The 24,439-nt window shown below is 34.0% G+C and overlaps 2 protein-coding genes across 16 annotated transcripts; both read left to right on the forward strand.

The window, feature by feature from the left end:
• The first annotated feature begins 2,105 nt into the window (after positions 1-2,105).
• LOC142619481 (importin beta-like SAD2) lies at positions 2,106-10,751 on the forward strand. Of its 15 annotated transcripts, none has more exons than XR_012841499.1 (8): positions 2,131-2,466; positions 3,575-3,770; positions 3,931-3,986; positions 4,073-4,268; positions 5,021-5,117; positions 6,986-7,985; positions 8,841-9,013; positions 10,464-10,751. XR_012841499.1 is itself a non-coding variant. In XM_075792592.1 (8 exons), exons 2-4 carry the CDS (start codon positions 3,651-3,653, stop codon positions 5,044-5,046), a joined length of 342 nt encoding a protein of 113 aa, XP_075648707.1. In that variant the 5' UTR covers positions 2,131-2,466; positions 3,575-3,650; the 3' UTR covers positions 5,047-5,117; positions 6,986-7,131; positions 7,905-7,985; positions 8,841-9,013; positions 10,464-10,751. The 15 variants fall into 15 exon arrangements, 13 of the variants coding, with proteins under 13 accessions (XP_075648703.1, XP_075648707.1, XP_075648715.1 ...); XM_075792592.1 differs by lacking the exon at positions 3,931-3,986 and having other exon boundaries at positions 6,986-7,131; positions 7,905-7,985; XM_075792600.1 differs by lacking the exon at positions 3,931-3,986 and adding an exon at positions 4,485-4,594 and having other exon boundaries at positions 7,905-9,013.
• Positions 10,752-14,228: 3,477 nt separating this feature from the next.
• Positions 14,229-18,054, forward strand: LOC142619475 (receptor-like protein EIX2). Its single transcript, XM_075792582.1, has one exon. It carries the CDS (start codon positions 14,399-14,401, stop codon positions 17,951-17,953), a length of 3,555 nt encoding a protein of 1,184 aa, XP_075648697.1. The 5' UTR covers positions 14,229-14,398; the 3' UTR covers positions 17,954-18,054.
• Positions 18,055-24,439: the final 6,385 nt, after the last annotated feature.

Here is a 24,439-nt window from a genome sequence, read left to right on the forward strand (position 1 = left end):
CCGCTTAATGTCCTCGACTTAGGCCTCCGGCCCATTATGCATATAAATATACACTCCTAGCCCCATCTCGCCCATAGAATGATACTAGGAATTTTGAATTTTACTTCATTTCTATGTAAGTTTGTTAAGTTATTGTAATAAAATTAATAGGACTTTTAGCGTTTTCCCTTTTGTTCACCTATAAAAAAGGAAAATAAAGCTCAAAAGGCAAGTGCATGTATTACAATGAGTCTGAGTCATGTATATATAAGGATTATAGGAGTTAGGGTAAGTCCTACATGGGCTTATCATTAGATTTGGAATGTCGAAACCGCCAAAATTGCTATATATTCTAGAACACCTAATATAAAATCTCGACTGCATCCGGTTTCTTATAATTGGAAAATTCTAGCATCATCCTATAGTAAACTCTTAGAGTTTACAAAACTTTTTATAGTTATTATTGTTTTTACTCTCTCTCTCTCTCTCTCTCTCTCTCTCTCTCTCTCTTTGTGACTCATTGTCTCCCTTTTCCGTCCCTCTTTTAGTATCTTGTCTCTCTCACTTCTCTTTCTCTCTTTGATCATGTGGTGGTGCGACGGTGGTGGTGTGGGTCGTGTGATGGAGGCATTGTGGGTTGTGGGTTGTTGGTGGATCATGGGTTGGTACGATGGTGGTGGTGTGAGTTGTGTATTTTGGTGGGTCTTGCGATGGTGGTGTGGGCCTTTAAGATTGGTTTATGTGCATTTGTGGGTTGTGGGCGGTGGTGGTAGCAATTGCTAGTTTTTTATGGGTTTTTAGGTGGTTGGTTTATATATTTTAATGGGTGCTTATATTATTTTAATTAATAGGTTGTATGTTAAGATAGAAGATGGAATGTAGGATGAATTGTGAAATAGAACTTTAAATATACTCTAATATTAATACACATAAACCTAATATCACAAATATATATTTTAACTCTTCCTGTTAAACTCAAAGTAGAAGTTGATGATTCTTTGTGTTTGGAATATAAAGCTTGTACTTTGACTGGTTGACTAGGTTGGTCCTTCAAAGATGCCTTGAAGTTGACCAAATTTGATGGATTATAGACTGGGCATAATGTGGAGTGAATTTGTGAGAAAGTTGGCAAATTTCACGTATATGTTGAACCAAAAAGGAGAGATGGTAAACGTGGGTTTTTTATTTATTTATTAAGAGAGGCTTTTTTTATTTTTTTTTTATGGGTAAGAGAGGCTTTTTAAATCAGCTTAAAATATAGCTTTAACATCTAGTGAAACATCATCCATCCAGACCAATAATTAGGGAAACAAAGTAGCTCATCTTGCAAGTGAATAACCAATAGAGTTACAATGCCTACGCTAGAGTTACATGAAAAGTTAAAAACTAAGTAAAAAAAGGTAAGGTTATTGCACATCACCAATGGAGTTACAATGTCTACGTACCCAAAAAATATTAAAAGCTCAGTAAAAAGAGGCAAGGTATTGCACATCCTTCGTATTATGGATTAAGATCAAGTGCACCTAATGCAATAGCAATAGATGGTTGAGATTGAAAGTTGAAAATAGTATCTTCCAATCTGAACCATTAAAATAAAATAAAAATTGAAAAAAGTTAAAAAAAATGAGATAAAAATTGATGTGTGAGGAAAATTGCATCGGATCCAAGTCCTTGTAGTGTGTGTTTGGATATTACTTATTTTGCTGAAAACTAAAAACTTATTGCTGAAAAGAATAAAAAAATAATTTATGAATTACTGTTCACTGCTTTCTACATTGTAGCTTTGCCTTAATGTACTGTTCATGTCCTATGAACAGTGCAAAAGGTGGTGGTAATAATAAAATAAAAAAAGGCGTGAAATGCCAAACACCAAACGTCACTGCTACCCAAACGGGACGGTAATATGACCAGATTCAGATTAGGTGCAATACGTAAAGTATTGCACCTGATGCAATTGTAATCAATGGCTGAGATTGAAAGTTGAAAAAATAACTTTCAATTTCATCCATAAAATATATTGAAGGAGAGTTAAAAAGTTTTAAGTTAAAAATGTAAAAAAATTTGTGAGAGAAAATGGGCGAATGGTATCAAGTGCTAGCACCGGATCTCAATCCAATATGACCAAACTATGCCAGGAAGTTGCAGGTACTTCGAAAGGCAGTTTAAGAGCAAATTTTATCGTCTTTGGTCCAAAAAAAAAAAGAAAAAAGAAGAAAAAAAGAAGAAGAGCAAATTGCAAAGCTTGTCTCGCTCCAGTCTCCGCTTCTCTCTCTCTCTCTCTCTCTCTCTCTCTCAATTTTCCATTTCAATTAGGGTTTCTTATTGTCATTTATTTTAAACCACAGGCGTGAGCAATTTTCCACTGAATTTGAATTTTTTGGGTGATTACAGGGAGAGAGAGGACTTGGACTTTGCTTTTGATGGTAGCATTTCTGCCTTTTCTGCTAGACCAGGAAGCACCTTTTTGGCATTGAAGAAAGATATTGGGTATTCTTTCTACACATTGCTTTTACTTGTATATGATTGTCAACTACTGTGGACTGAAATTCATTCACCGCTTCTATAACTTACCAATAAGAACATGGCTGTTGTACATTTTTCGCTTTTATTGACAATAATGTATGAAATATATACGAGGCATCTACATCAAACTCATTTGGGGTTAGGGTTTCAAATTTGCATCATAGTGATTGTTGTTGTATATGCCTTTGATGGTGAGTTTCATTTTCAGTTAAATATGCATATTTATTGCATGCCCTTTTTCATGTTTGAGAAATAGGGCTTTTAAAGTTTAAACTGTAACTTTTGTATTAGGTTCATCTCCATTTGAAATGGGTTTCTTTCATGGTTTTTATTAAATATTACGAATCTAAAGATGTAACGAGTGCCATTACATAACTTTTAGCCTCTCCCAGTAAGCTTACCAGCAAAACGCTTGTGTTCGTGTATAAAAGCTTTCTTCTAGAAATTAAAAACGCTTTACATATTCAAGTACTTCTTAGCTTCACATCAAGAATTTTGGTTTACAGATGAAACAGAGGTAAAGTGTTAAATGGATTTGTTGGGTTTGTGGTTTTACTTTTGGCTCAAAGGATTAAGGTAGCACATCGTCTTTGATACTTTATTTCTCTGATTTTAATCTGTTGATGGTTTTGAGTCCAAGATTTTGGACACTATGAAATGGAGTTTCATTTTAGGAGCAGAAATTTTAGCAAGTTTGAATCATGATGGATGATATTTATCTGTGTCTTAATTTGATGCTGAATCCAAATCCAATGGTTATCTTCTGGGTTGTATTTGGTTTTCACTTTATTTTATTATATTAACTAAACATGGTGTTAGGTTCATTATGACATGATACATTTTTGTGTGCCCACTTAATGCAAAAGATGCTGAAGGTAAAACCTTATCCAAGCCACCCCTTCTAGGACCTCACTTAGTTGGGAGACAAATAATCTTTTAGCTTCTGATGAAATTTTTTGTTGATGTATTTGTGGTCAATTTTTTGGGTTAGTGATCATGAAATTCTAGTATTCTGCTTCCAATGCTGATTTTTTTAATTAAAGAATTCTTAAAAATTGTAATTTATTTCTAGGATTGCAACTTTGGCATATAAAGCTTAAGCTTTAGAGTTGCAGAAACAACTCAGGCTTATTCAGTCTCAATTTGATATGCACACTAGCCAGCCTTCGTCTTTAATCCAAGGGAGACAGGCACGGGTTGCTGCAACATCTACTGTCAATGGACACCTTACATATCTAGATGATAGTCTTTCAGCGAGAAATTTAGAGGTATGTAAGCTATGATAAATGGAATATATTTTTGAACTTGTTCACTTTTATGATAGTTTTGATTTAAACTATGCAAATTTGATTAGTCCGGTTCTAGAGTTCTTTAAACTTATGAATGAGGTTGAGAATGAGGACCTTGTCTTTATTTTGGAGACTATAGTGGACAAGTTTGGGGAGGAGATGGCACCTTAAGGTCTTGGGTTATGCCAGAATTTGGTACTGTTAGCCTCCATTTTTATTTGATTTTACACGTATATTCAGAAATGCTTGACAACTTCTTTTTTTAATAAATATTCAAACAGCTGCATTCTGGAGGTGCACGAACACAGCTGGAAGCTGAAGATGAAGCTGATGATCCTGGTGCTTTGGCTGCAGTTGGCTGTTTGCATGCCATTGGCACAATTCTTGAATCAGTGAGCAGGCATCCTCAACTTTTTGTCCAAGTTGAACCAACGTTGGTCCCTATAATGCGTAGAATGTTAACAAGTGATGGCCAAGGTATGTATTCTAATACCTCAATTTGGCTTATTTTTGACATTGTTTCTATTCTTTTTCGAATCTTTTTATTTCCTGATAAGGTTTAGCTGCCAAAGAGGATTGGTGGGCCTTGTATTTGTTGTTATCAATAACTCTCAAGGGTATTTAATTTGCTTGTGTATTATGTTTTCTGTATATATTGGATTCTTTATCTTCTTGAGTGTTTGCGGTTGACAGTTGTTTAAAGGATTGGTATTTCTGCTATTTCGTATGGGTACGTAAAGGGTTTCTGTATCTTGTCCTTGTGCCTTCACATGTAAATATACACAAGAACTTCTGCGTAAAGGGTAATTCTACTTTGTTACCACTGTTTATTTTTCTGTTGAATTTTCTTGTGGCCTGCCAAGTAAAAAATTTAATTTTTTTCTTATGCCCCCTATCTTTGAGTTTTGATAATACTTGGCCAATTGAAAATTACAAAAATAATGAGAAACTTTAAGGTAATGGCCCCTTCAATTTTTTCTTCTTTTTGTTTTTTTGTTTGTTTGTTTGTTTTTTTTTTTTTTTTTAAGTAAAACACTCATTTTGTATTAGTTTCTCATTTGTTCTTTTATTATTCAATTTCTACCACATACTTCACAATGTTACTGAAGGAAACAGAGTTGGCACTGTGACGAGTATTTCTTGCACATTTGTATCATAAAGTATTGTACTACGGTGCGCATGTAACTTGCTAAAAGCTTACTCTGTGGGAATATAATTGATTATTGCAGGACCTTGTGTATGCTTCCGAAGGTAGCTCTGGTTCATGTGCACCGTAGTGTTATGATTTCTGCCAATGATCTGTACAAACTATTTATGTACGGAGTGGTATGTCTATTCACTTTGCACTAAAAAGAATAGAACACTAGGTTAGTTGTTTATATCTTTCCAGTTTTAAGCAAGTCTGTAAACAAGTAGATTTATTAATCTATCCCTTAATATGGGCTGCTTATGTTTTCCTTTTTTATCCAGTCAATGGATGTATGGATCCTTGGTACCTAGTTCTTTCCATTAAAACACAGATTTGGTGCTTTTCCAAGTGGCCTGTACTCTACTTTAAAACCCACACAAATTTGGGGGTTCTGAAGTTTGAATTATGTGCTAGCAAACATGACTTTGAAAAACAGCCTAAAAGGTGCTAATCATGACAGATGAATTCATTGTATGACATTATTCTATAGGTTTAGTTTGAGTCCATACAACACTAAAGAATAAAAAGGACAAGGGATAGAAAAAAAAATGCTCATAGAATATTATTGTTAGGAAGAGCTAAACATCAAAAGGGTGAAATGACAAAGTGCTTACCCTTTTACAATGTCAAGGCTCATTTTACTAGGATCTGTTGCTCTCAACTTGACTTGAGTGTCATCCTGATCTAGGTCCCCCTTGAATCTATCTTTGGAGGTGGCATAGACCATCTTACTTCTCACTTTTGATGTATCAAGTTGACCTGAAAAACAAGAGAGTCAACTTTCATTGGCAACACTGCATACCAAATTGTTTATTATTTTGGCCTTCAATATAATTGCACGCCTCCAAAGAGGAGAAGTGTTCAGCCTGGAAGCCAAATCTATCTTGGCATCCAATTTCTAGTTCTATTGTGTCATTAACATTTTGAGAGTAGTTTCATTACTTGGGAAGCAAAATTTGCTATGATTTTTTCATCAGAATTTATGTGCACAGTATTCCAAAGGAGAAACATTAGTCTTTAAGCATGCATATTGACTTACTTGAGGAAAAGTAGAATTACCATGCAATGAAAAAAATCTTGCTTTCTGGAAATTCTCATCAGTGATGAAATACAAATCATGGGCAGCACCCATTGGCAGGCAGAGACTCTACAAAGTCCTCAGGTTTCATCTGGGCTTTCAAGTTTCTCCACCACCTCTTCTTGATTCTCCAATTTTGAAACTAATGAACCAGTGATTCTTCTTTACTTTTAGCTCCAAGAATTTGAGTTTACATTCATCACACAGCCATTCCAAATGCCGCATTTTCCTAATAGATATCATCATGGATTTACAATAAACACGATGGGATTTATTTTTCAGGATAGGAAAACAATATCAAGAAATGCATATCAGCATTTTTTTTAGTATACCATGCGTCATAGTTATTGGACAAAGCATATTATCATCACCAGATTGCATCACAACTAAGTGGACTTGCAAGCTTACACAGAGATGATGAAAATACTACCTGCTGTTTATTTTGTTAAAATGTTCTCGTGGAACAGAAATGATTTTGGGACAAGTGGCACAATCCTAGGACTATTTTCTACAATAAATGGTGATATACTAAACATATTGGGACAAGTGGCACAATCCTAGGACTATTTTCTAGATCTGCTTTACCTAATTTCTAAAAGAAATCATTTACTTTGATGACAGATAGAATATATATGAATACGATGTTTCTTCCTATAAATGTCCGAGGCAATCCAATTTGATAGTATAAAATCAATTTTCAGCTCATACAAGCACTCATCTGTTAAAAGTGGTAATCTATATGACTATATCTTGCCAAAGGCAATCCAATTTGATTTCTCTCTCTATAGCCCATAATGTTAAAGAGATTCGTGTCTGTGTGAAAATTTTCTATACAATTCTTGTGTTTGAAAATTTTTAGTACAATTCTCCTGTTAATTCAAATAAGAACTTTCGAACTTAACTATCAAATGGGTAATTCGTATTCAGGGCAAGTGTTTTGAGGCAAACATCAATCACAATGTAGCAGAAAATGTCAATTTAGAACTACAAAATCTGGAAAATCTGAATGTTGGGGACAGCATAAATGCTATTAGACTTACTACACCAAAAGTTTAGCAGTTCAAGCTTACCAGGTATTCTAACTAATAGGCTTTGTTCCATTCCTAGAAGACTTGATACTTGGGATGCATAGTTAGCTTAGGCAATAGGAGTTCTAAAAGGCAGAAAAGCTTTGTTGTTATCATTTTTGAATTTTCTTGGATTGCTCTTATATATCCAACTTGGATGGAGCAAACTCTCAATGGCATGAGAACAACTTAAAGATGAAAAAGCTACATTCAATATTATTGTTGTAAAGGTTAGATGGACTGGCATCAAACTGGCATATTTTGAATTCTGCCAGAAACAAGGGTTTTGTTCTTTTTGAAATATCCCTATGACTGTATTTGATTCTAATTCTTAACCTTTGTATTTTTCTATCTTCTGTTTGCTTTTGATGATATGTTGTCCTGTAATCTATAGTGTTTTATCCTTATTGTGGATTGGGCTCTTTGTATTGTTTTGGTTCTTTTTGGTAGTCTGCTAGTCTTGTTTGCAATGTATTTGTTTCTAATGAATAAATCTCATTCAACTTCCAAAAAAAAAAAAAAAAGAAGGATATTTAGGAAACTGCTTAGCTAATCAATATTGCTTTATTTTTTTTTATGATGAATATGTTCTCATTCGGCTAAAAAGATGATGTTTAGGGAATCAAAGGCTGTGCTTAATTAATAAAGACTGTGATGGTGAGCCCATCACCTGGTTAGGCAATGTCGCTTCCTTCATTATTTTTGCAAAAGCTACTGCACATTGGTCTAATGAAATTTGATATCATGTTCCTATACATTTATTTGCTACTGGTATGCAGTTTCTTAATTCCGAATTCAGAACAAGCATCTCAAATCTATAAGAAGGGGGACATGACCAAGAAGCACTCAGCTGAAAGCTAGTAAGATTTGTTTGGGATGAAGGCCTATGTAATATGAAAACTTGTCTTACAATCTATTTTGGACCAATTAAAAAGAACATGAAACTTGCAACTTGGAAGTTGAGCTCAACAGTGTACTATGGAATACTTTATCCCACCTGAAAGAAACTTTGTATTTAGTGAACTTTGAAGATCCTATTTACAAGTCTTAAGAGAATTATGACCCTGGCATACATGAAAGTTATGATGTTTATTTGCTGGTGGTAAACAGTTCCTTCAAAGGTGATATTTAAATAATCACAATGGTTAATTACTGGAGAAATGGACAAAGGCATAAACATTATTTGTGACCTAAGCATCAATGACTAGTTTTGGCGAAAAGCCTATTTAACTACATGCTTGTTTTGTGGCTTGCTATGAATGTTTTAAGTTTCCTCTGACTGAAATTCTTCCTTAATTATTGCTTCATCATGTCTATATCTTTCATAATTTCTTGTGATTCTCTTGCTTTTGTTTTCCTTTTAATACCCTAGTATTCCATCTTATGCAAAGGAGCTCCAATGTAACTTGCAATGAGAAAGAGAAACAATCCCTTTATAAAGCGCTTAAAAATCCTTCAAATGGGTTATCGACTTAGTCTGTTCCAGAAAATTTCTGGAGTTTAATGTGACAATATAAGTGGAAAGTTGGGTCAAGCCCCACGAAGCAATTTCAAATTCTGCTGATATAGATTACCATTGGGTGGCAAGATTAATCCTTCATTACCCTAGCTAGAGCTACTAAAATACTTAAGTTTAATACTTCTACTGGTAAGGGTATTCCAAGCTATTTTGGTTACTTGGAAGAGACTTACACATCTCAATCTCTCTTTTGCAGGATTTGGAGTTTCATTTGTCAGCAGCTTAGACATCTATCAGAGATTTATTTTCGTAATTTGCAGGGAAATGATCTTTGTATGAATGCTCTATGGTGGGTTTCTCATCTTTCTTCCGTCAATATTTTTGCACAAGTGGCGTCAAGCTTCAAAGGAGAACAAAAATTTGCTTCAGGTAATGAATTAGCTCCCTTCTCTTTCAGCAATATGGTTGCCTCAAAGCCAACTTCATGACACGCATTGGTCCCTAAAAATGTCAATTTTACATCCCACTTAATCTTTCTATGAATCATTTAATGGCACAAAAGCAATTAGTAATAAACTTTCGTACCTTTCCTTAGGCTCCAGTGATCTACAAGGCCAAGTACGGAGTACTAAACTAAATTTTTGGAACCTTAACATGTTTTTGTCTAGTAGTCAGCTTAGAGGGAAAATCCCAGATTTCTTAGACCAATTTAGGCATCTTGCATATCTTTCTTTGTATATTTGATAACTTCTTCGATGGCCCCATACTCCCATCTCAAAATCTCTTGAAATTTTTTTAACCCTGTGGACGTTACATCTTTAAATTGAATCAATTGAATGGGGGAACCACACTAGAAAGCTGGGTTCTACTTTCAAACTTGGAAGGAGTTAAAATATTGCACAGATTTTCTTGGAGGACAATGTGTCTGAAATGCATTTTGCTGGAGTCTCAAAATAAAAAGAATCGACTTTGTCTTCAAACTCTATTGTCATGAATGGCAGCTCCAATGGGACTACTTTTGAACTTAATTTTTTCAAAGTGAGTTCTTGTTAGATCAGTCCACAATTTTCTACTTGGTCACAAACACAATAATCTTAAACAGTAAGATCTCACAAATAGGAATCTTAGATCAGTCCGCAACTTCCTACTTGCGTGTGTGTAGTTTTCAATTTTGCCATGCACCCGATCTTTTCTTCTTTTCAACTTCGGCGTGTCTCACACGCTTCTAGTCAGCTTTGCATTAAACCAAAAGCTGATTTTGTGTGACTTCAGAAGATAAACTCATAAATGAGCTTTCACCAATCAAGGGGGTACACCCAACCCAACGGACACTGCACTGCAACTATGATTTCGTGTGGTCCTAGCATAATTCATAGCAAACTCATAAATGAGCTTTGACCAATCAAGGGGTACACCCAACCCAACGGACACTGCACTGCAACTATGATTTCGTGTGGACCTAGCATAATTCAACTTTCTACCAAACTCATAAATGAGCTTTGACCAATCAAGGGGTACACCCAACCCAACGGACACTGCACTGCAACTATGATTTCGTGTGGTCCTAGCATAATTCAACTTTTTACCGTAGAATTTCATATTCAACTTCAGTCAGCTTGCTGATTTTGTGTGGCTTGAGAAGACAAGCTCATAAATGAGCTTTGACCAAACATGTGGGCTGATCCACGCGGTGTAATACCATACACCCAACCGACACTGCACTGCAGCAAATGTAATTTAATTCATAGCTAACTTTTTACTGGGAATTTTGTTTCAGAAATATGATATACTAAAATGAGCCATCATTTTCAATTTTTAGTCTAGTTTTGTTGATTGTTGCCATATGAATATATGATATATGGTTCATTTTGAAATGCAGAATTCATTTTAAAAAGATTTGAGAGCACAATGTTATTGAAGGAAACAGTGCAGGCATTATGATGATATTTTTTTTTTTGAAGATTTGTTCGGCACTATAGCGTGTTATTTCTTGAACATTTGTATAATATAGTTTTTTTTTTATAGGATTGTATAGTATAGTTTTGTACTATGGTGCACATGTAATAATGCTAAAAGGTTTACTCGATGTCAATACATTACCATTGAATAGTGGACCATAGTTTTGTACAATGGTCCCTATTCCCATTAAATGAATGTTGATTTCTTCTCACAAGCATTGATTGTCAAGGGAAACAATTTTCAACGTTAGTGTGAAAGGGAAACAGTTTTTCTAAGTAAAAAAGTTCTGCCCGGCTTATATTAAGAGAGACTAGACAAAAAATAAAATCAACTTTAAGACTTTAAAGGTTCAAAGTCTTCGGACTATAAATTTGTAATTTTTTTTTTTAAATGTATTAAAAATTGAATTGGTATTATTTAACAATCACGAATTCAGAATTATCGTTTTATATAATTGTATTTTGATTTTGATCACAATGGTAGTAGCGTAACAATTCTATTATGATTAGGAGGTATTTGATCTAATTTGGGTATTTGAATAAGATACTCAAAATTATGGATATTTTTCTTTGAATTTTATGAGCTTTTTGACTAAATATTATTAAAATTTGAATTTATGGGTGTTATGTCCAAAGAAATAACGCACCGACAGTGCCAAATTATGGGGAAAAGAGGAGAGAGACTAACAACAAATTCAACACTTTCTTTTTATATTATTAATTTATTATAAGATGCAAAGGTGCAAACGGGAGGACTCCCTTATTGATTGTTTGGATTTTAAATATATATGAGTCTTAAACCATCACAGCATCACTTAATCCAATTAAAATAATAATTAAATAAGCCATCAATTAAAGAGTTCCCAAAGTGTAAAAATCATTGTCCAATTATTTTAAGACTTTTCCCATAAAGCATTGAGATGGAAATATAAAAAATAGGTCATAAATCAATTGTAAGAATCTAAATAATGGCATTTATAATCATTTTGATTAATCCTAACAATAATTTTAAATATTTATTTGTCCTAAACCATCAATTAATCTGGTAAAAAAATAAATAAATAAACCATCAATTAATTAAATGCTCAAAGCCTCAAAATCCTTGTATTTTTTTTTTTTTTTGGTTTTTAGTATAATACTAAGCAAATGTGTTAGACATGTAATGAGAAAATTTCTATGTTGCTTTCTCGAATCTCCGCTTTGAGAGCAAGGATTAGAAAGTGAATGGAAAGTTTCAATGGTTTGGATAAGTCAATCTTTTTGGTAAACTTGGATAAGACAATCTTCTTTTATAGAGAAGCGAAGCTTTTTTTTTCGTTAATATAAATAAGTTTTGGTCTTAAAGAGAATAGGAAAATGTAGATTCAAACTATCAACTTTTGTTTCATGAATTGATGTCTAATGGCTCTATTAGCTACTAATTATGAAATTATTGTCTTTATTAAAGCAAAAAGGACGCATGACTTTAGGTGAGAAAAGCCAACTAAAGCTAAGACACTATCATACTAGAATATTACAATAGATTTTAAACATTAGTATTGGTGGTGTTAAAATGCCATATTGCTAGCATTTTAGTACCACCAATACTAAAAATCATGTTGCAAGCCTACAATGGTGGAGGGAAAGCCAAAAAATTTGGCTTTTGAGCTATAATGCACAACCATCATTGTAGCTAAGATGGTATAAAAAAAATATTTTATTAAAAATTATATTATTTTATTGTGTTGGTGGTAGTGGTTGTTGTTTATTGTAGTACATATATTATTTTCTTGTGTTGTTTATATTATTTTATTGTATTAAAAGCTAAAATAAAACCACCAATGTTAGGTGCTTTGTAAAATAAAATGGTAAAATAAATAAAATAGTTTTTGTGATGTTAAATTGCTAAATTTATGGCTCCGGCTAATGAGGCTTCTTAATTCTTATATGGCTCTTCCATCATCAATACTAGGGGATTGCAAATATAGTACCCTACTTCAAACTAGACATTAATTATTCTTTGACTTGAGACTCACATATCTAGACTTTCAGTACCTACTGAAACTACACCCATCTGCAAAGAAAGAAAACCCAATGCATACAGTACTAGATTTCGATGTCTTGTATTCCCATTAAATGAATGTTGATTTCTTCTCATTGTTTGTCAAGATTCTAGAGCCTCACCAACACACAAGCTTTGTTTTTAGCCCAACGTTAGTGTGAAGAGAAGAAATTGGCACTAGGAAACAGTTTTTCTAAGTCAAAAAGTTTTGCCTGGCTTATATAAGGTAGACCAAAGGCTCTGGACAACAAATAAAATGAACTTAGAGTTCAGTCTTTGGATTAAAAATTTGTAATTTTTTATAAAAAAAGTATTAAAATTGAATTAGCATTATTTGAACAACCACCAATTCAGAATTATCTTTTTGTATAATTGTATTTTGATTTTGATCACAATGGTGGTAGCATAGCAACCCCATTATGGTTAAGAGGCATTTGATCTAATTTGGGTATTCGAACAAGAGACTCAAAGTTCTAGTTTTTTTTTTTCTTTGAATTTTATGAGCCTTTTGACTAAATATTATTAAAATTTGAATCTATGGGTGTTACGTTCAAGAGATGCCAAATTAGGGGGAAGAAGAGAGAAACTCTTACAGCAGATTTGATGCTTCCTTTTATATTATTAATTTACTATAAGACCAATTATCTTTGCTTACTTTTTGCAAACCGGAAGACTCCCTTATTGATTGTTTGGATTTTAAATATATATGAATCTTAAACGGTTAAACCATCAATTAATCCGATAAGCAGGTCACCAATCAATCAACTATAAGGTTCTAAATAATAGCGTTCATAATCATTTTGATTAATCTTAACAATAATTTTAAATATTTATTAGTCCTAAATTGTCAATTAATCCACTCAAAAAATAAATAAATAAACCATCAATTAATGAAATGCTCAAAGCCTCAAACTCCTTGTCTAATTTTTTTTTAAGGACATTTCCCTAAAAACGAAGAGATGGACATATAGAAAACAAGTCATGCATCAACCAACTGGAAGCTTGAACTTATTATAAAAAAAAAAAAAAAAAAAAAAAAACTGTAAGCTTGAACTTTTTTTTTTTTTCTTTTTTCTCTTTCTGGTTGTGTCAATTTAATGAGCACTTGTTTTCCCACAAAACCAAAAAGGAGCACTCCAATTAAGTTTTTTGAGTCTAATCAAATTTTGATGGTTAAAAAGACTTCTTTTTTTTTTCTTTTTTCTTTTTTTGGTAGTAGAATACTGAGCAAACGTGTCAATCATGTAGTGAGAAAATGTATATGTTACTTTCTCGAATCTACCCTTTCACATTGTAACTATTTAAAAAAAAAAAAAAAAAAAAAAAAAAAAAAAAAAAAAAAAAACAAAAAACCAAAAAAAAAGGGTCCCATGGCCACAGCCCATGGGCCTTGAGGCCCTTGACAAAGCAAGCCGAATCCCCAAAGGCCCAAGTAATTGACAACGATAAAGTATAATAATAGTATAGAAACAAAATCTGGAAGCTTTTCACCAAAAAAAAAAAAAAAAAAAATTCTGGAAGCCCAACTCGTTCAAGGTCAGTGGCTGGAGAGCTCTGGAGTCACCGCCACTCCCAATCACACCAAAATCCTCATCATCCAGGTAATCACTTTTCCAATTCCTTCTTCGCACTAAAATCTCTTTCATTTTCCAACTTGCAACTTGCAACTTGGAGGGTCCTACTTGCAACTTGCAAGACTTCAGTCAATGCCTGAAGTGTAAAACAAAACAAAATCAAACGGAGAAGTGCTCCTATAAATTACCATCCAATTACAATCCTTTTTCACAATTAACCCTTACTTCTCATAATCTGATAATGGAGGGTTCCTTAGGATTCCTTTTCCTCACTTTTCTAATTATTCCTCTTCCTCATTTCTTCATTTTCTGCACCGGACACACTCACTCTCAGGTTCGTTGCATCGATACCGAGCGACGCGCCCTTCTCACCTTCAAGCAAGACCTTATTGATCCTTCAAACCGCCTCTCCTCTTGGACTGTTGATGGGGATTGTTGTCACTGGGTTGGTGTTGTCTGCCACAACCTCACTGCTCACGTCCAACAACTCCATCTCAGAACCTTTTATCCTGTTTGGGATGATTCAATGAGTCGGGAACAATATGATGCTGAATTTGAAGCTTATTTGCGGTCAATGTTTGGTGGTAAGCTCAATCCTTCTCTGCTTGATTTGAAGCATTTGAATTACTTTGACCTCAGCTTCAATGATTTCTATGCTTCTCCCATTCCCTCATTTCTCGGTTCAATGAAGAGTTTAACATCTCTTAATCTCTCTAATGCCGGATTTGTGGGAGTAATACCTCATCAACTTGGAAATCTCTCCAATTTGCTCTATCTCAATCTCAAAAGTGATAGTTTTCCTGGTTTATATGTGAATAACCTTCCATGGCTTTCTGGTCTTCCTTTGCTACAACATCTTGATATGAGTTATGTTAATCTTAGCAAAGCCTCTGACTGGCTACAAGTCACAGACACACTCCCTTCCTTGTTTGAGTTGCGGTTGTCATCTTCCCAACTTCCTTTCATTCCACCGACACCCATTGTTAACTTTTCATCTCTCCTCACCCTCGATCTTTCAGGGAACCAATTTGAAAACACTTCGATCCCATCATGGATCTTTGGCCTTCGCAATCTTGTTTCTCTTCATCTATCTGAAAATTACTTTCAAGGTCCAATCCCTGTTGGTCTCCACAACATGACTTCTCTTAGGCACCTCGATCTATCTGAAAACAATTTCAACTCTTCAATTCCCAATTGGTTGTATAGTTTTAGTCGTCTTGAGTTTCTCAACCTTGCCTACAGTAATTTGCAGGGTACAGTCTCCCCACCGACACCCATTGTTAACTTTTCATCTCTCCTCACCCTCGATCTTTCAGGGAACCAATTTGAAAACACTTCGATCCCATCATGGATCTTTGGCCTTCGTAATCTTGTTTCTCTTCATCTATCTGACAATTACTTTCAAGGTCCAATCCCTGTTGGTCTCCACAACATGACTTCTCTTAGGCACCTCGATCTATCTTCCAACGATTTCAACTCTTCAATTCCCAATTGGTTGTATAGTTTTAGTCGTCTTGAGTTTCTCCACCTTGGCTTCAATAATTTGCAGGGTACAATCTCCAGTGCCATTGGAAACCTAACCTCTGCCATTAGTATTGACTTGTCATTCAATGAACTTGGAGGAAAGTTGCCAAGATCGTTGGGTAATCTCTGTAACTTAAGGGAAATTAGATTGTCATCCAACAAATGGAGTCAAGAGATATCTGAAATCTTAGAAAGTTTATCAGGGTGTCTTTCAGATAGACTAGAGATCTTAGACTTAAGTGATTCTCAACTTCATGGTCATTTGCCGGATGATCTGGGGGTATTTAAAAATCTTGTCCAACTTTCTTTTCAAGATAATTCAATTTCGGGTCCAATTCCAGGGTCTTTAGCAAATCTTCCATCTTTGACATACCTGGATTTTTCAAACAATCTTATCAATGGAACTCTCCCTCAAAATTTTGGACAATTGAAAAATCTAGTCAATCTGGTTCTTTGGAATAATTCAATCTCAGGTCCACTTCCTGTTTCTTTTGGAAATCTCTCATCTTTGACATACCTGGTTCTTTGGAATAATTCAATCTCAGGTCCACTTCCGGTTTCTTTTGGAAATCTCTCATCTTTGACATACTTGGATTTTTCAAACAATCAATTCAACGGAACTCTCCCTCAAAATTTTGGACAGCTTTCCAAGCTTGAGACTTTAAATATTGATTCTAATATGTTGAAAGGTGTCGTGTCTGAAGTTCATTTTTCCAATCTAACCAGTTTGAGGAACTTTCATGCATCTGGAAGCCAACTGACTTTAAAAGCAAATCAAAATTGGATTCCTCCTTTTCAGCTTGAGTCTTTATCCTTGCGATCATGGAATTTAGGGCCAAAATTTCCTCCGTGGCTTTGTTCACAAAGGCATTTGACGGTGTTAGACATTTCTGATACAAGGATTTCAGATGTGGTTCCTCCTTCATTTTGGAACTTGTCTTCTCAGTTCCAAATTTTAAATCTCTCCAACAATCTAATCCATGGAGAAATTCCCGTAATTTTGTCTGCTTCAACGATTGATTTAAGTTTGAACCATTTGAAAGGTCCGTTACCTTGTATATCCTCTAATGTGTATGTGCTAGATCTTTCTGACAATTCATTCTCCAAATCTATTTCTCACTTTTTTTGTTTCAAAGTGAATGAGCACAAAAACATAAGATATCTCAATCTTGGAAAAAATCTTTTATCAGGAAAAATACCTGATTGTTTGATGAATTGGAACAACTTGAAGGTCTTGAATTTGGGGAACAACAATTTCAGTGGCAGGATTCCAGCATCCATGGGATCTTTGACTTATCTTAAATCTTTGCACCTATACAAAAACAAATTTTCTGGAAAGTTACCATCATCTTTGAAAAATTGTGAAGAGTTGGTAGCTATTGATGTTGCTGAAAATAGGTTTGCTGGAAACATACCTTTTTGGATTGGGCATAGATGTACAAGCTTGATGATTCTTAACCTTCGCTCAAACTATTTCCATGGTCACATACCAAAAGAACTCTGTGCTCTAGCTTCACTCCAAATATTGGACCTTTCACATAATAAGCTATCTGGAAGCATACCTAGATGTGTTAATAATTTTAGCGCCATGGCCACAAATAATATTTCAAATGACCACTTGAATTCTGATATTTTTAATAAAAGTGAAACTTTCCCACTTGAAAGTGAATTGCTTGTGATAAAGGGAAACCTTTTTGAGTATAGCACCATTCTCCAATTGGTAAAAAGTATAGACTTTTCCAAGAATAGTTTATCAGGAAAGATCCCCGTCGAAGTTACTAGTCTCCAAGGATTACTATCTTTGAATTTGTCATATAATCTCTTGATCGGAAGTATTCCTGAGAATATAGGTGCTATGGGATCATTGGAATGTATTGATTTCTCTTTGAACCAACTTTCGGGTCAAGTTCCCTCAAGCATGTCAAGTTTGACATTTTTAAATCATTTGAACTTGTCAAACAACAATTTGACTGGGAAAATTCCTTTAAGCACTCAACTACAAAGCCTTGATCCATCCAGTTTTACTGGAAACAAACTGTGTGGACCACCACTTACTAATAGTTGTACTACAAATGGTGTAAAACCCAACATAAGAAGTAAAGATACTAGTGGACTTGAAGTGGATTGGTTCTATGTGAGCATGTCACTCGGCTTGGTGGTTGGGTTTTGGGGTGTATGTGGTCCTTTACTATTGAATAAGCAATGGAGAATGATGTACTTTCAATTCCTAGATCACATAGGGTACAAGCTTAAGAGTGTTGTCTTGTTGTAAGATTCTTAATACGTTGTGTAAATGTTAATATTTTGACTATGTCAAATATTGTAAGTAAATGTTGTCTTGATCATATTAATATTTTGATGATTTCCAAATAATCTTTTTGCTGGTTAATACTTATATTATTAGTTAATTCACTCCATTAGCATATCTGAATATAGTGTTTCTTCCTATGAACATCAATGGCAATCCAATTTGTAGTGTCATGTAATCCCTGAAGTTTAATGGTGAAAAATCAAATTTTAGTTCATAAAAGTAACTGATTCATTAAAAGTAGTAATGTAGTATACTATACCTTGTAATGATGCCCTATTACTGTTTCTGTTACTTTAAATTGAAAAGTTGATATATTCATCTGGTTATCCTTGTAGATCTCTTTAGAATCTCCTAGCAATCACTTTCTAATGTCTAAAGTCTCAACATGATTGTGTATAACTGGACAAACTAAACATTTAGTTTATAACAAATTCTAAGGCTATCATTTGGATACGTCCCAACTAGTTTCTAAGAAGGAAGCCTAGTTTACAAAATTGTGGCTGTCGAAAGCCTACTTCTCTTCCCCTGCCAAATAGGAGAAAATTTTCCTACAGTTTTGAAAAAATAAATAAAAACTACCATAGATCTTGATTTTAAATTTTTAAGGTTTTTCTGATTTTTAGTTTTTTTTTTTAATTTTAATTTTAATTTTTTTATAAATTTTTATTAAATGTACAAAATATTGTGATACAGTAGTAACTAGTAAGTCTAGTACTATGCTTCTATTTACCCAGGTCTACCAAATGATAGTTAATTTACCATACCTTTCTCCTAAATAACGTATCTCAGCATTCCTTGAATTTCAAGATGGTCTCATCTAAAAGATAATCTTATCTAAAAACTGAAAACTTAAATCTAATTCCTATCTAAATTCAAATACAAAAGTCTACAGTAATCCAATCTCCTATGAGGTAAAGAAAATTTGAAATAAGAAATTCTAAAATAATTTTGGCTATGCTCCCGCATCACCTCTTCTTTGCAGGATTTGTAGTATTCATTCGCAGCAGTTTCGAAATCTATCACAGCTTTATTTTCTTAATCTACAAGGAAATGATCTTTATGTGAGTGGTCTAGGGTGGGTTTCTCATCTTTCTTCCTTGCAATATTTGTATGCAAGTGACATCAACCTTCAAAGGGAAAATAAAAAGATTTTAGGTAAGGAATTAGCTCCCTTCTCTTTCAACATAATGGTCATCTCAATGCCAACTTCGTGACATGCAATGGTCCAAAAAAAAAAGAGTCAATTTTCTATCCATAATCTGACAAAATTTCTTGTAGGGAAATTTGTCCAAAATACATTTTGCTGAAGTCAAAATTAAAAGAATTTAGATTGTCTTCAAACTCTGTTGTCAACTTGTCATGAATGTAAGCTCCAATGGGGCTCCTACTTTTAAAGTCAATGCCATCACTGTGAGTTCTTGTCAGATTGGTCCAACATTTCATGCATGGTTACCAACACAGAAATCTTAAGCATTTTGACATCTCACAGTCAGAATTGCAGACGCTTCCAAACTGGTACTGGAATTTGGCTATGTACCTTAAATTGATCAATCTTCCTGAGAACAAATTTGATTGCAATGTATTCAAGGTATTGCTAAATTTTGAACTCATTGATTCAGCTCTAATTGTTTCAAAGGTCGGATACTACAATTATTTTCAAATATTACAATTTTGAATATTTTTCTAGACCGATATCGTCGTATTTTTGCCATGAAAAGAGATTGGCCTGATAGTTTTAGACGTATTGGATAAATGTCTATGAGCAGAACCGCGTCATAGCTAGATGCATTAGCTATCTTTGAACCGTCTTAAAGTCAAACAATAACCATTCATATATAATTCACAATTCTCTGGCCCCCTTATATAAGCTTGAGCCCTTATCTTTGAATAACAATAGCTTGTTCATAACCGTACCTTTTTCATTAGCTACACACATTGTAGGCTCCTTGATCTAGGCTGGATAGGAGAAATGATGCTCATCCAAAAATATGGCAATTTGCTTTTCTTTTGGTATTGGAATTTTGCCAATAATAGCCTCAAGACATGTATGAAGGTGCTCAAATGAACCTGATCTTAACGGTTTCTTCCTTTCTCAGCCACTTTTTAAGAGTCTTTTATTATTCCATATTTGAAAGGAGCATAGACCTTTCAAGTAACTTGTCTGTATCAGTTTCTGCCGAGGTCTTACAGGATTTCGTTTCTTGAACTTGTCTCAAAGTCATATGATATTGTTGGAAATCCCTGATTTCTAAATAAAAAGTATTTTTGGCACAATTGTCTAGAGCATATTTAATTTGTCTTTTCTTGGTTAAACTTTCATACAACAATTTTTTTAGAACAATTCCTTCACACACCCAGCCTAAGATTTTTGATGCATTTAGTTACATTGCCAATCTTGAACTTGATGAAGCTCCTGTTTTCCAAAAGTGCTCAAAAGCAATTAACAAAAATGATGATGACTCTGAAAATTCCTGGTTATGTATAGATATGAGAGTTGGATGTTCTTTTGGTTCTTGGGGAATCTGTGGAGTTCTCTTCTTCAAAAGGACTTCAAGGCATCATGATTTCAGGTTTATCGATGACATGATCAATGTGACTACAATGTTAAAAGTGAACCGGTTCCTTGAAATTTTAAGTGAGTTTGTATTTAAGTGAGAAGCATCATCTTTGCTCTTTTTGACAGTGGTATTTAAGTCAAAGGCATCATCTTCTATGAGATATACTTCAAATATTATGTCCTTAACATTTGTTGGTCTGGTTGATGTTGTAGGCACTGCACTGCAAATGTGATTTAACTCATATCTAACCTTCTACCCAGTGGGATTTTATTTCAGAAATATGCTGATACTAAAATGGAGCCAACATTTTCAATTATATTCTAGTTTTGTTGACTATTTCCATATAAAATATTTTTCTTTTTGAAATGCAGACTTAATTTTAAAATGATTTGATAGGACAATGCTCTAGAAGGAGACAGAGTAAGCACTATAACGAATTAATTTTCACTCATTAGTATCGTACAGTTTTGTATTATGATGCACATGTAACTCTCTAAAAGCTTACTCTATGGCAATAGTATTGATGATTGGTGCAGGTCCTCCTCATGCATGCTTCAGAAAGTAGCTCTGGTTCATGCTCTTCAAAAGGCCCCAAAAATTAGTTTGGAATTTTAATTGGTCTCATTACCTCCTGAATTTGTTTTAAACTGTGCATGACTACATTGCTACGGATTATGATGTCTGCCTATGATACAAGCAACTAGATTTACTAGATTCACATATAATGGTAACTGGTAAGCATGTCTGGAAACAAGTAGATATGCTTACGTATTCCTTAAAATGAGCTACTTTTCTTGGACAGATGAATTTATAATATGGTAAATTATACTACAGTTTAGTATAAGCCTGGACAAGACTGAAGAATAAGCAGTACAAGGGACATAAAAAATGTTTATTAATAGTTCCAAAATTTCTATACAATCTTTGTGCTGGGTAACTTACATTATTATTTATATTCACTCCATTGGAATATATGAATATAAACATCAAAGGCAATTACTTCATAGTTTCATTTAATCCCTGTAGATCAATAGCATAAAATAAAATTTTAGTTCAAAGGCAATCCATGATGAGCCAAGTGTTCATTCGGCTATCCTATTAGTTCTCTTTAGAATCTACCAGTGATCTCCTTATAAAGTTTCAACGAAAGACTAGAAGATTTTGCATAACTAAGCAAACTAATTGTGTTCTTTGTAACAAATTCCATGGCTATTTGGTGAATTCTTTGCCACCAGTGACTAAGAAGGAAGCCTAGATTGCAAATGTGTGGGTATTTACAGTCTACTTCTCCTCTGATGCCAAATCTAGCCTTTGACATTTAAGGAGAATATTCTCAATAGCTATTTTCTATAATCTCATAAAGAAAAAATTACCTTGGATCTTGATTTTTTAGCTAAAAAAAAAATTGAAATGTTAATTATACATACACAATATTTTTATACAGTAGTAAGTTTATTGCTAAAACTGGATGGTTCATTTTTTTTAATAGAGAAATGTTATTCATTTAAGATCGTGATTGTGCTTGCAGGGGAGCATTAGTAAAATTGTATTGTAAGGGGATCTGGACTCTTACTTGGGACTGACCATATGGAAGTTTTACACTTTTTTAGGCCCCAATTTCGTTGACAATTTCTCAAACATCATTATGAAGATGGGAATGGTTCTTATCTTTGGCAGGATAGTTGGCATCTTGGTCCTCTGTTGCTTAAATATGGAACTTGGATCAGCAATGACAGTCAATACTGTGAATGCAAAGGTCTCATCCTCACACAATGGAAGAAACTAAAGTTGGCAGCCAGCAGGATTTGCGGCTTTGGTTCATATTCAGGGCAAGTGTTTTGAGGCAAACATCGATCAAAATGTAGCAGAAAATGTTAATTTAGAACTACTAAATCAGGAGGATTTGAATGTGAGGGACAACACGGAATGCTATTAGACTTACTCCACCAACAGTTTAGCAGTTCAAGCTTTCCAGCTATTCTAACTAATATGCTTTGTTCCATTCCTAGAAGACTTGATACTTGTTGTGCATAGTTAGGTTGGGCATTAGGAGTTCTAAAAGGCCGAAAAGCTTTGTTTTTATCATTTTTGAAGTTTCTTGGATTGCTCTTAATATCACACTTGGATGGAGAGAACTCTAAAAGGCATGAGGACAACTTAAAGATGAAAAAACTATGTTCAAGATTATTGCCGTAAAGGTTAGATGGACTAGCATGAAACAAAGGCTTTGTTTCTGTGAATTCTGCCAGAAACAAAGGTTGTGTTCTTTTTGGAATATCCCTATGACTGTGTTTGATTCTAATTCTTAACCGTTGTATTTGTCTTTCTACTGTTTGCTTTTGATGATATGTTGACCTGTAATCTACACTCTATAGTATTTAATCCTATATTGTTGATAGGGCTCTTTGTATTGTTTTGGTTCTTTGGTAGTTTACTAGTCTTGTTTGCAATGTATTTGTTTCTGATGAATAAATCTCATTCATCTAAAAAAAAAAATGGCTATTAAGGAAACAGAAGGTTATACTTAGTTAATGAATATTGTTTTATTTTTTATATGATGAATATGTTCTCGTTTGGCTGAGAAGATAATGTTTAGGGAATCAAAGGTTGTGTTTAATTAATCAAGACTGTGATGGTGAGCCCATCACTTGGTTAGGCAATGTTGCTTCCTTCATTATTTTTACAAAAGCTACTGCACCTCAGTATAAATGACATTTGATATCATGTTTCCATGTTCCTATACATTTATTTGCTACTGTTATGGTGTTTCTTAATTCAGAATTCAGAACAAGCATCTCAAATCTATAGGAAGGATGACATGACCAAGAAGCACTCAGCTGAAAGCTAGTATGATTTGTTTGGGTTGATGGCCTACGTAATATGAAAGCTTATCTTGCGACCTACTGTGGACCAATGAAAAAGAACATGAAACTTGCAGCTTGGAAGTTGAGCTCAATAGTGTACTATGGAATACTTTATCCCACCTGAAAGAAACTTTGTAGTTAGTGAACTTTGAAGATCCTATTTACAAGTCTTTAGAGAATCATGACCCTAGCCTACATGTAAATTCTGATGTTTATCTGCTGGTGGTATGAAGTTCCTTCTTAGGTGATATTTAAATGATCAGCATGGTTAATTACTGGAGAAATGAACCAAGGCATAAACATTATTTGTGACCTAAGCATCAATGACTAAAAACTAACTGCTTGTTTTGTGGCCTGCTATGAACGTATTAAGTTTCCTTTGACTGAAATTCTTCCCTAATTACTGCTTCATCATGTCTATATCTTTCATAATTTCTTTTGCTTCTCTTGCTTTTGTTTTCCTTTTAATACTGTTTTCTTTTTAATAACTTAGTATTCTAGCTTATGCGAAGGAGCTCCAATGTAACTAGCAATGCGAAAGAGAAAACATCCCTTCTAAGCTATAAAGGTCTTGAAATCCTTCAAATGGGCTGTTGACTTGGTTCAAGAAAATTTCTGGAGTCTAATGTGACAAAATAAGTGGAAAGTTGGGTACAACTCCACCAAGGAATTTCAAAGTCTGCTGGTATAGATTAACATTGGGTGGCAAGATTCATCCTTCATTTCTCTAAGCTAGAACTACTAAAATACTTAAGTTTAATAACACTACCGGTAAGTGTATTCCAAGCTATTTTGGTTACTTGGAAGAGACTTACAAGTCTCGATCTCTCCTTTGAAGGATTTGGAGTATTCATTCATCAGCTTAGAATATATTTGAGATTTATTTTCTTAATCTGCAGGGAAATGATCTTTGTATGAATGCTCTATGGTTTTTTTTTTTTTTTTTTTGGCTAGACTACTAATTATGAAATTATTGCATTAATTTGTTAAAAGCAAAAAGGACACATGGCATTAGGTGGAAAAAG

This window comes from Castanea sativa, chromosome 12, assembly GCF_040712315.1.
Source record: "Castanea sativa cultivar Marrone di Chiusa Pesio chromosome 12, ASM4071231v1".
Taxonomy (NCBI): Eukaryota; Viridiplantae; Streptophyta; class Magnoliopsida; order Fagales; family Fagaceae; genus Castanea; species Castanea sativa.

What these genes read in the sequence shown, in the direction of transcription:
- LOC142619475 (XM_075792582.1), top strand. Translation starts at nt 14,399, where the DNA reads ATGGAGGGTTCCTTAGGATTCCTTTTCCTCACTTTTCTAATTATTCCT.
- LOC142619481 (XM_075792588.1), top strand. Translation starts at nt 3,651, where the DNA reads ATGCACACTAGCCAGCCTTCGTCTTTAATCCAAGGGAGACAGGCACGG. An exon ending in TTTCAGCGAGAAATTTAGAG is followed by an intron (nt 3,771 to 4,072) that starts GTATGTAAGCTA and finishes ATATTCAAACAG; the next exon opens with CTGCATTCTGGAGGTGCACG. An exon ending in GTTAACAAGTGATGGCCAAG is followed by an intron (nt 4,269 to 8,840) that starts GTATGTATTCTA and finishes TCTCTTTTGCAG; the next exon opens with GATTTGGAGTTTCATTTGTC.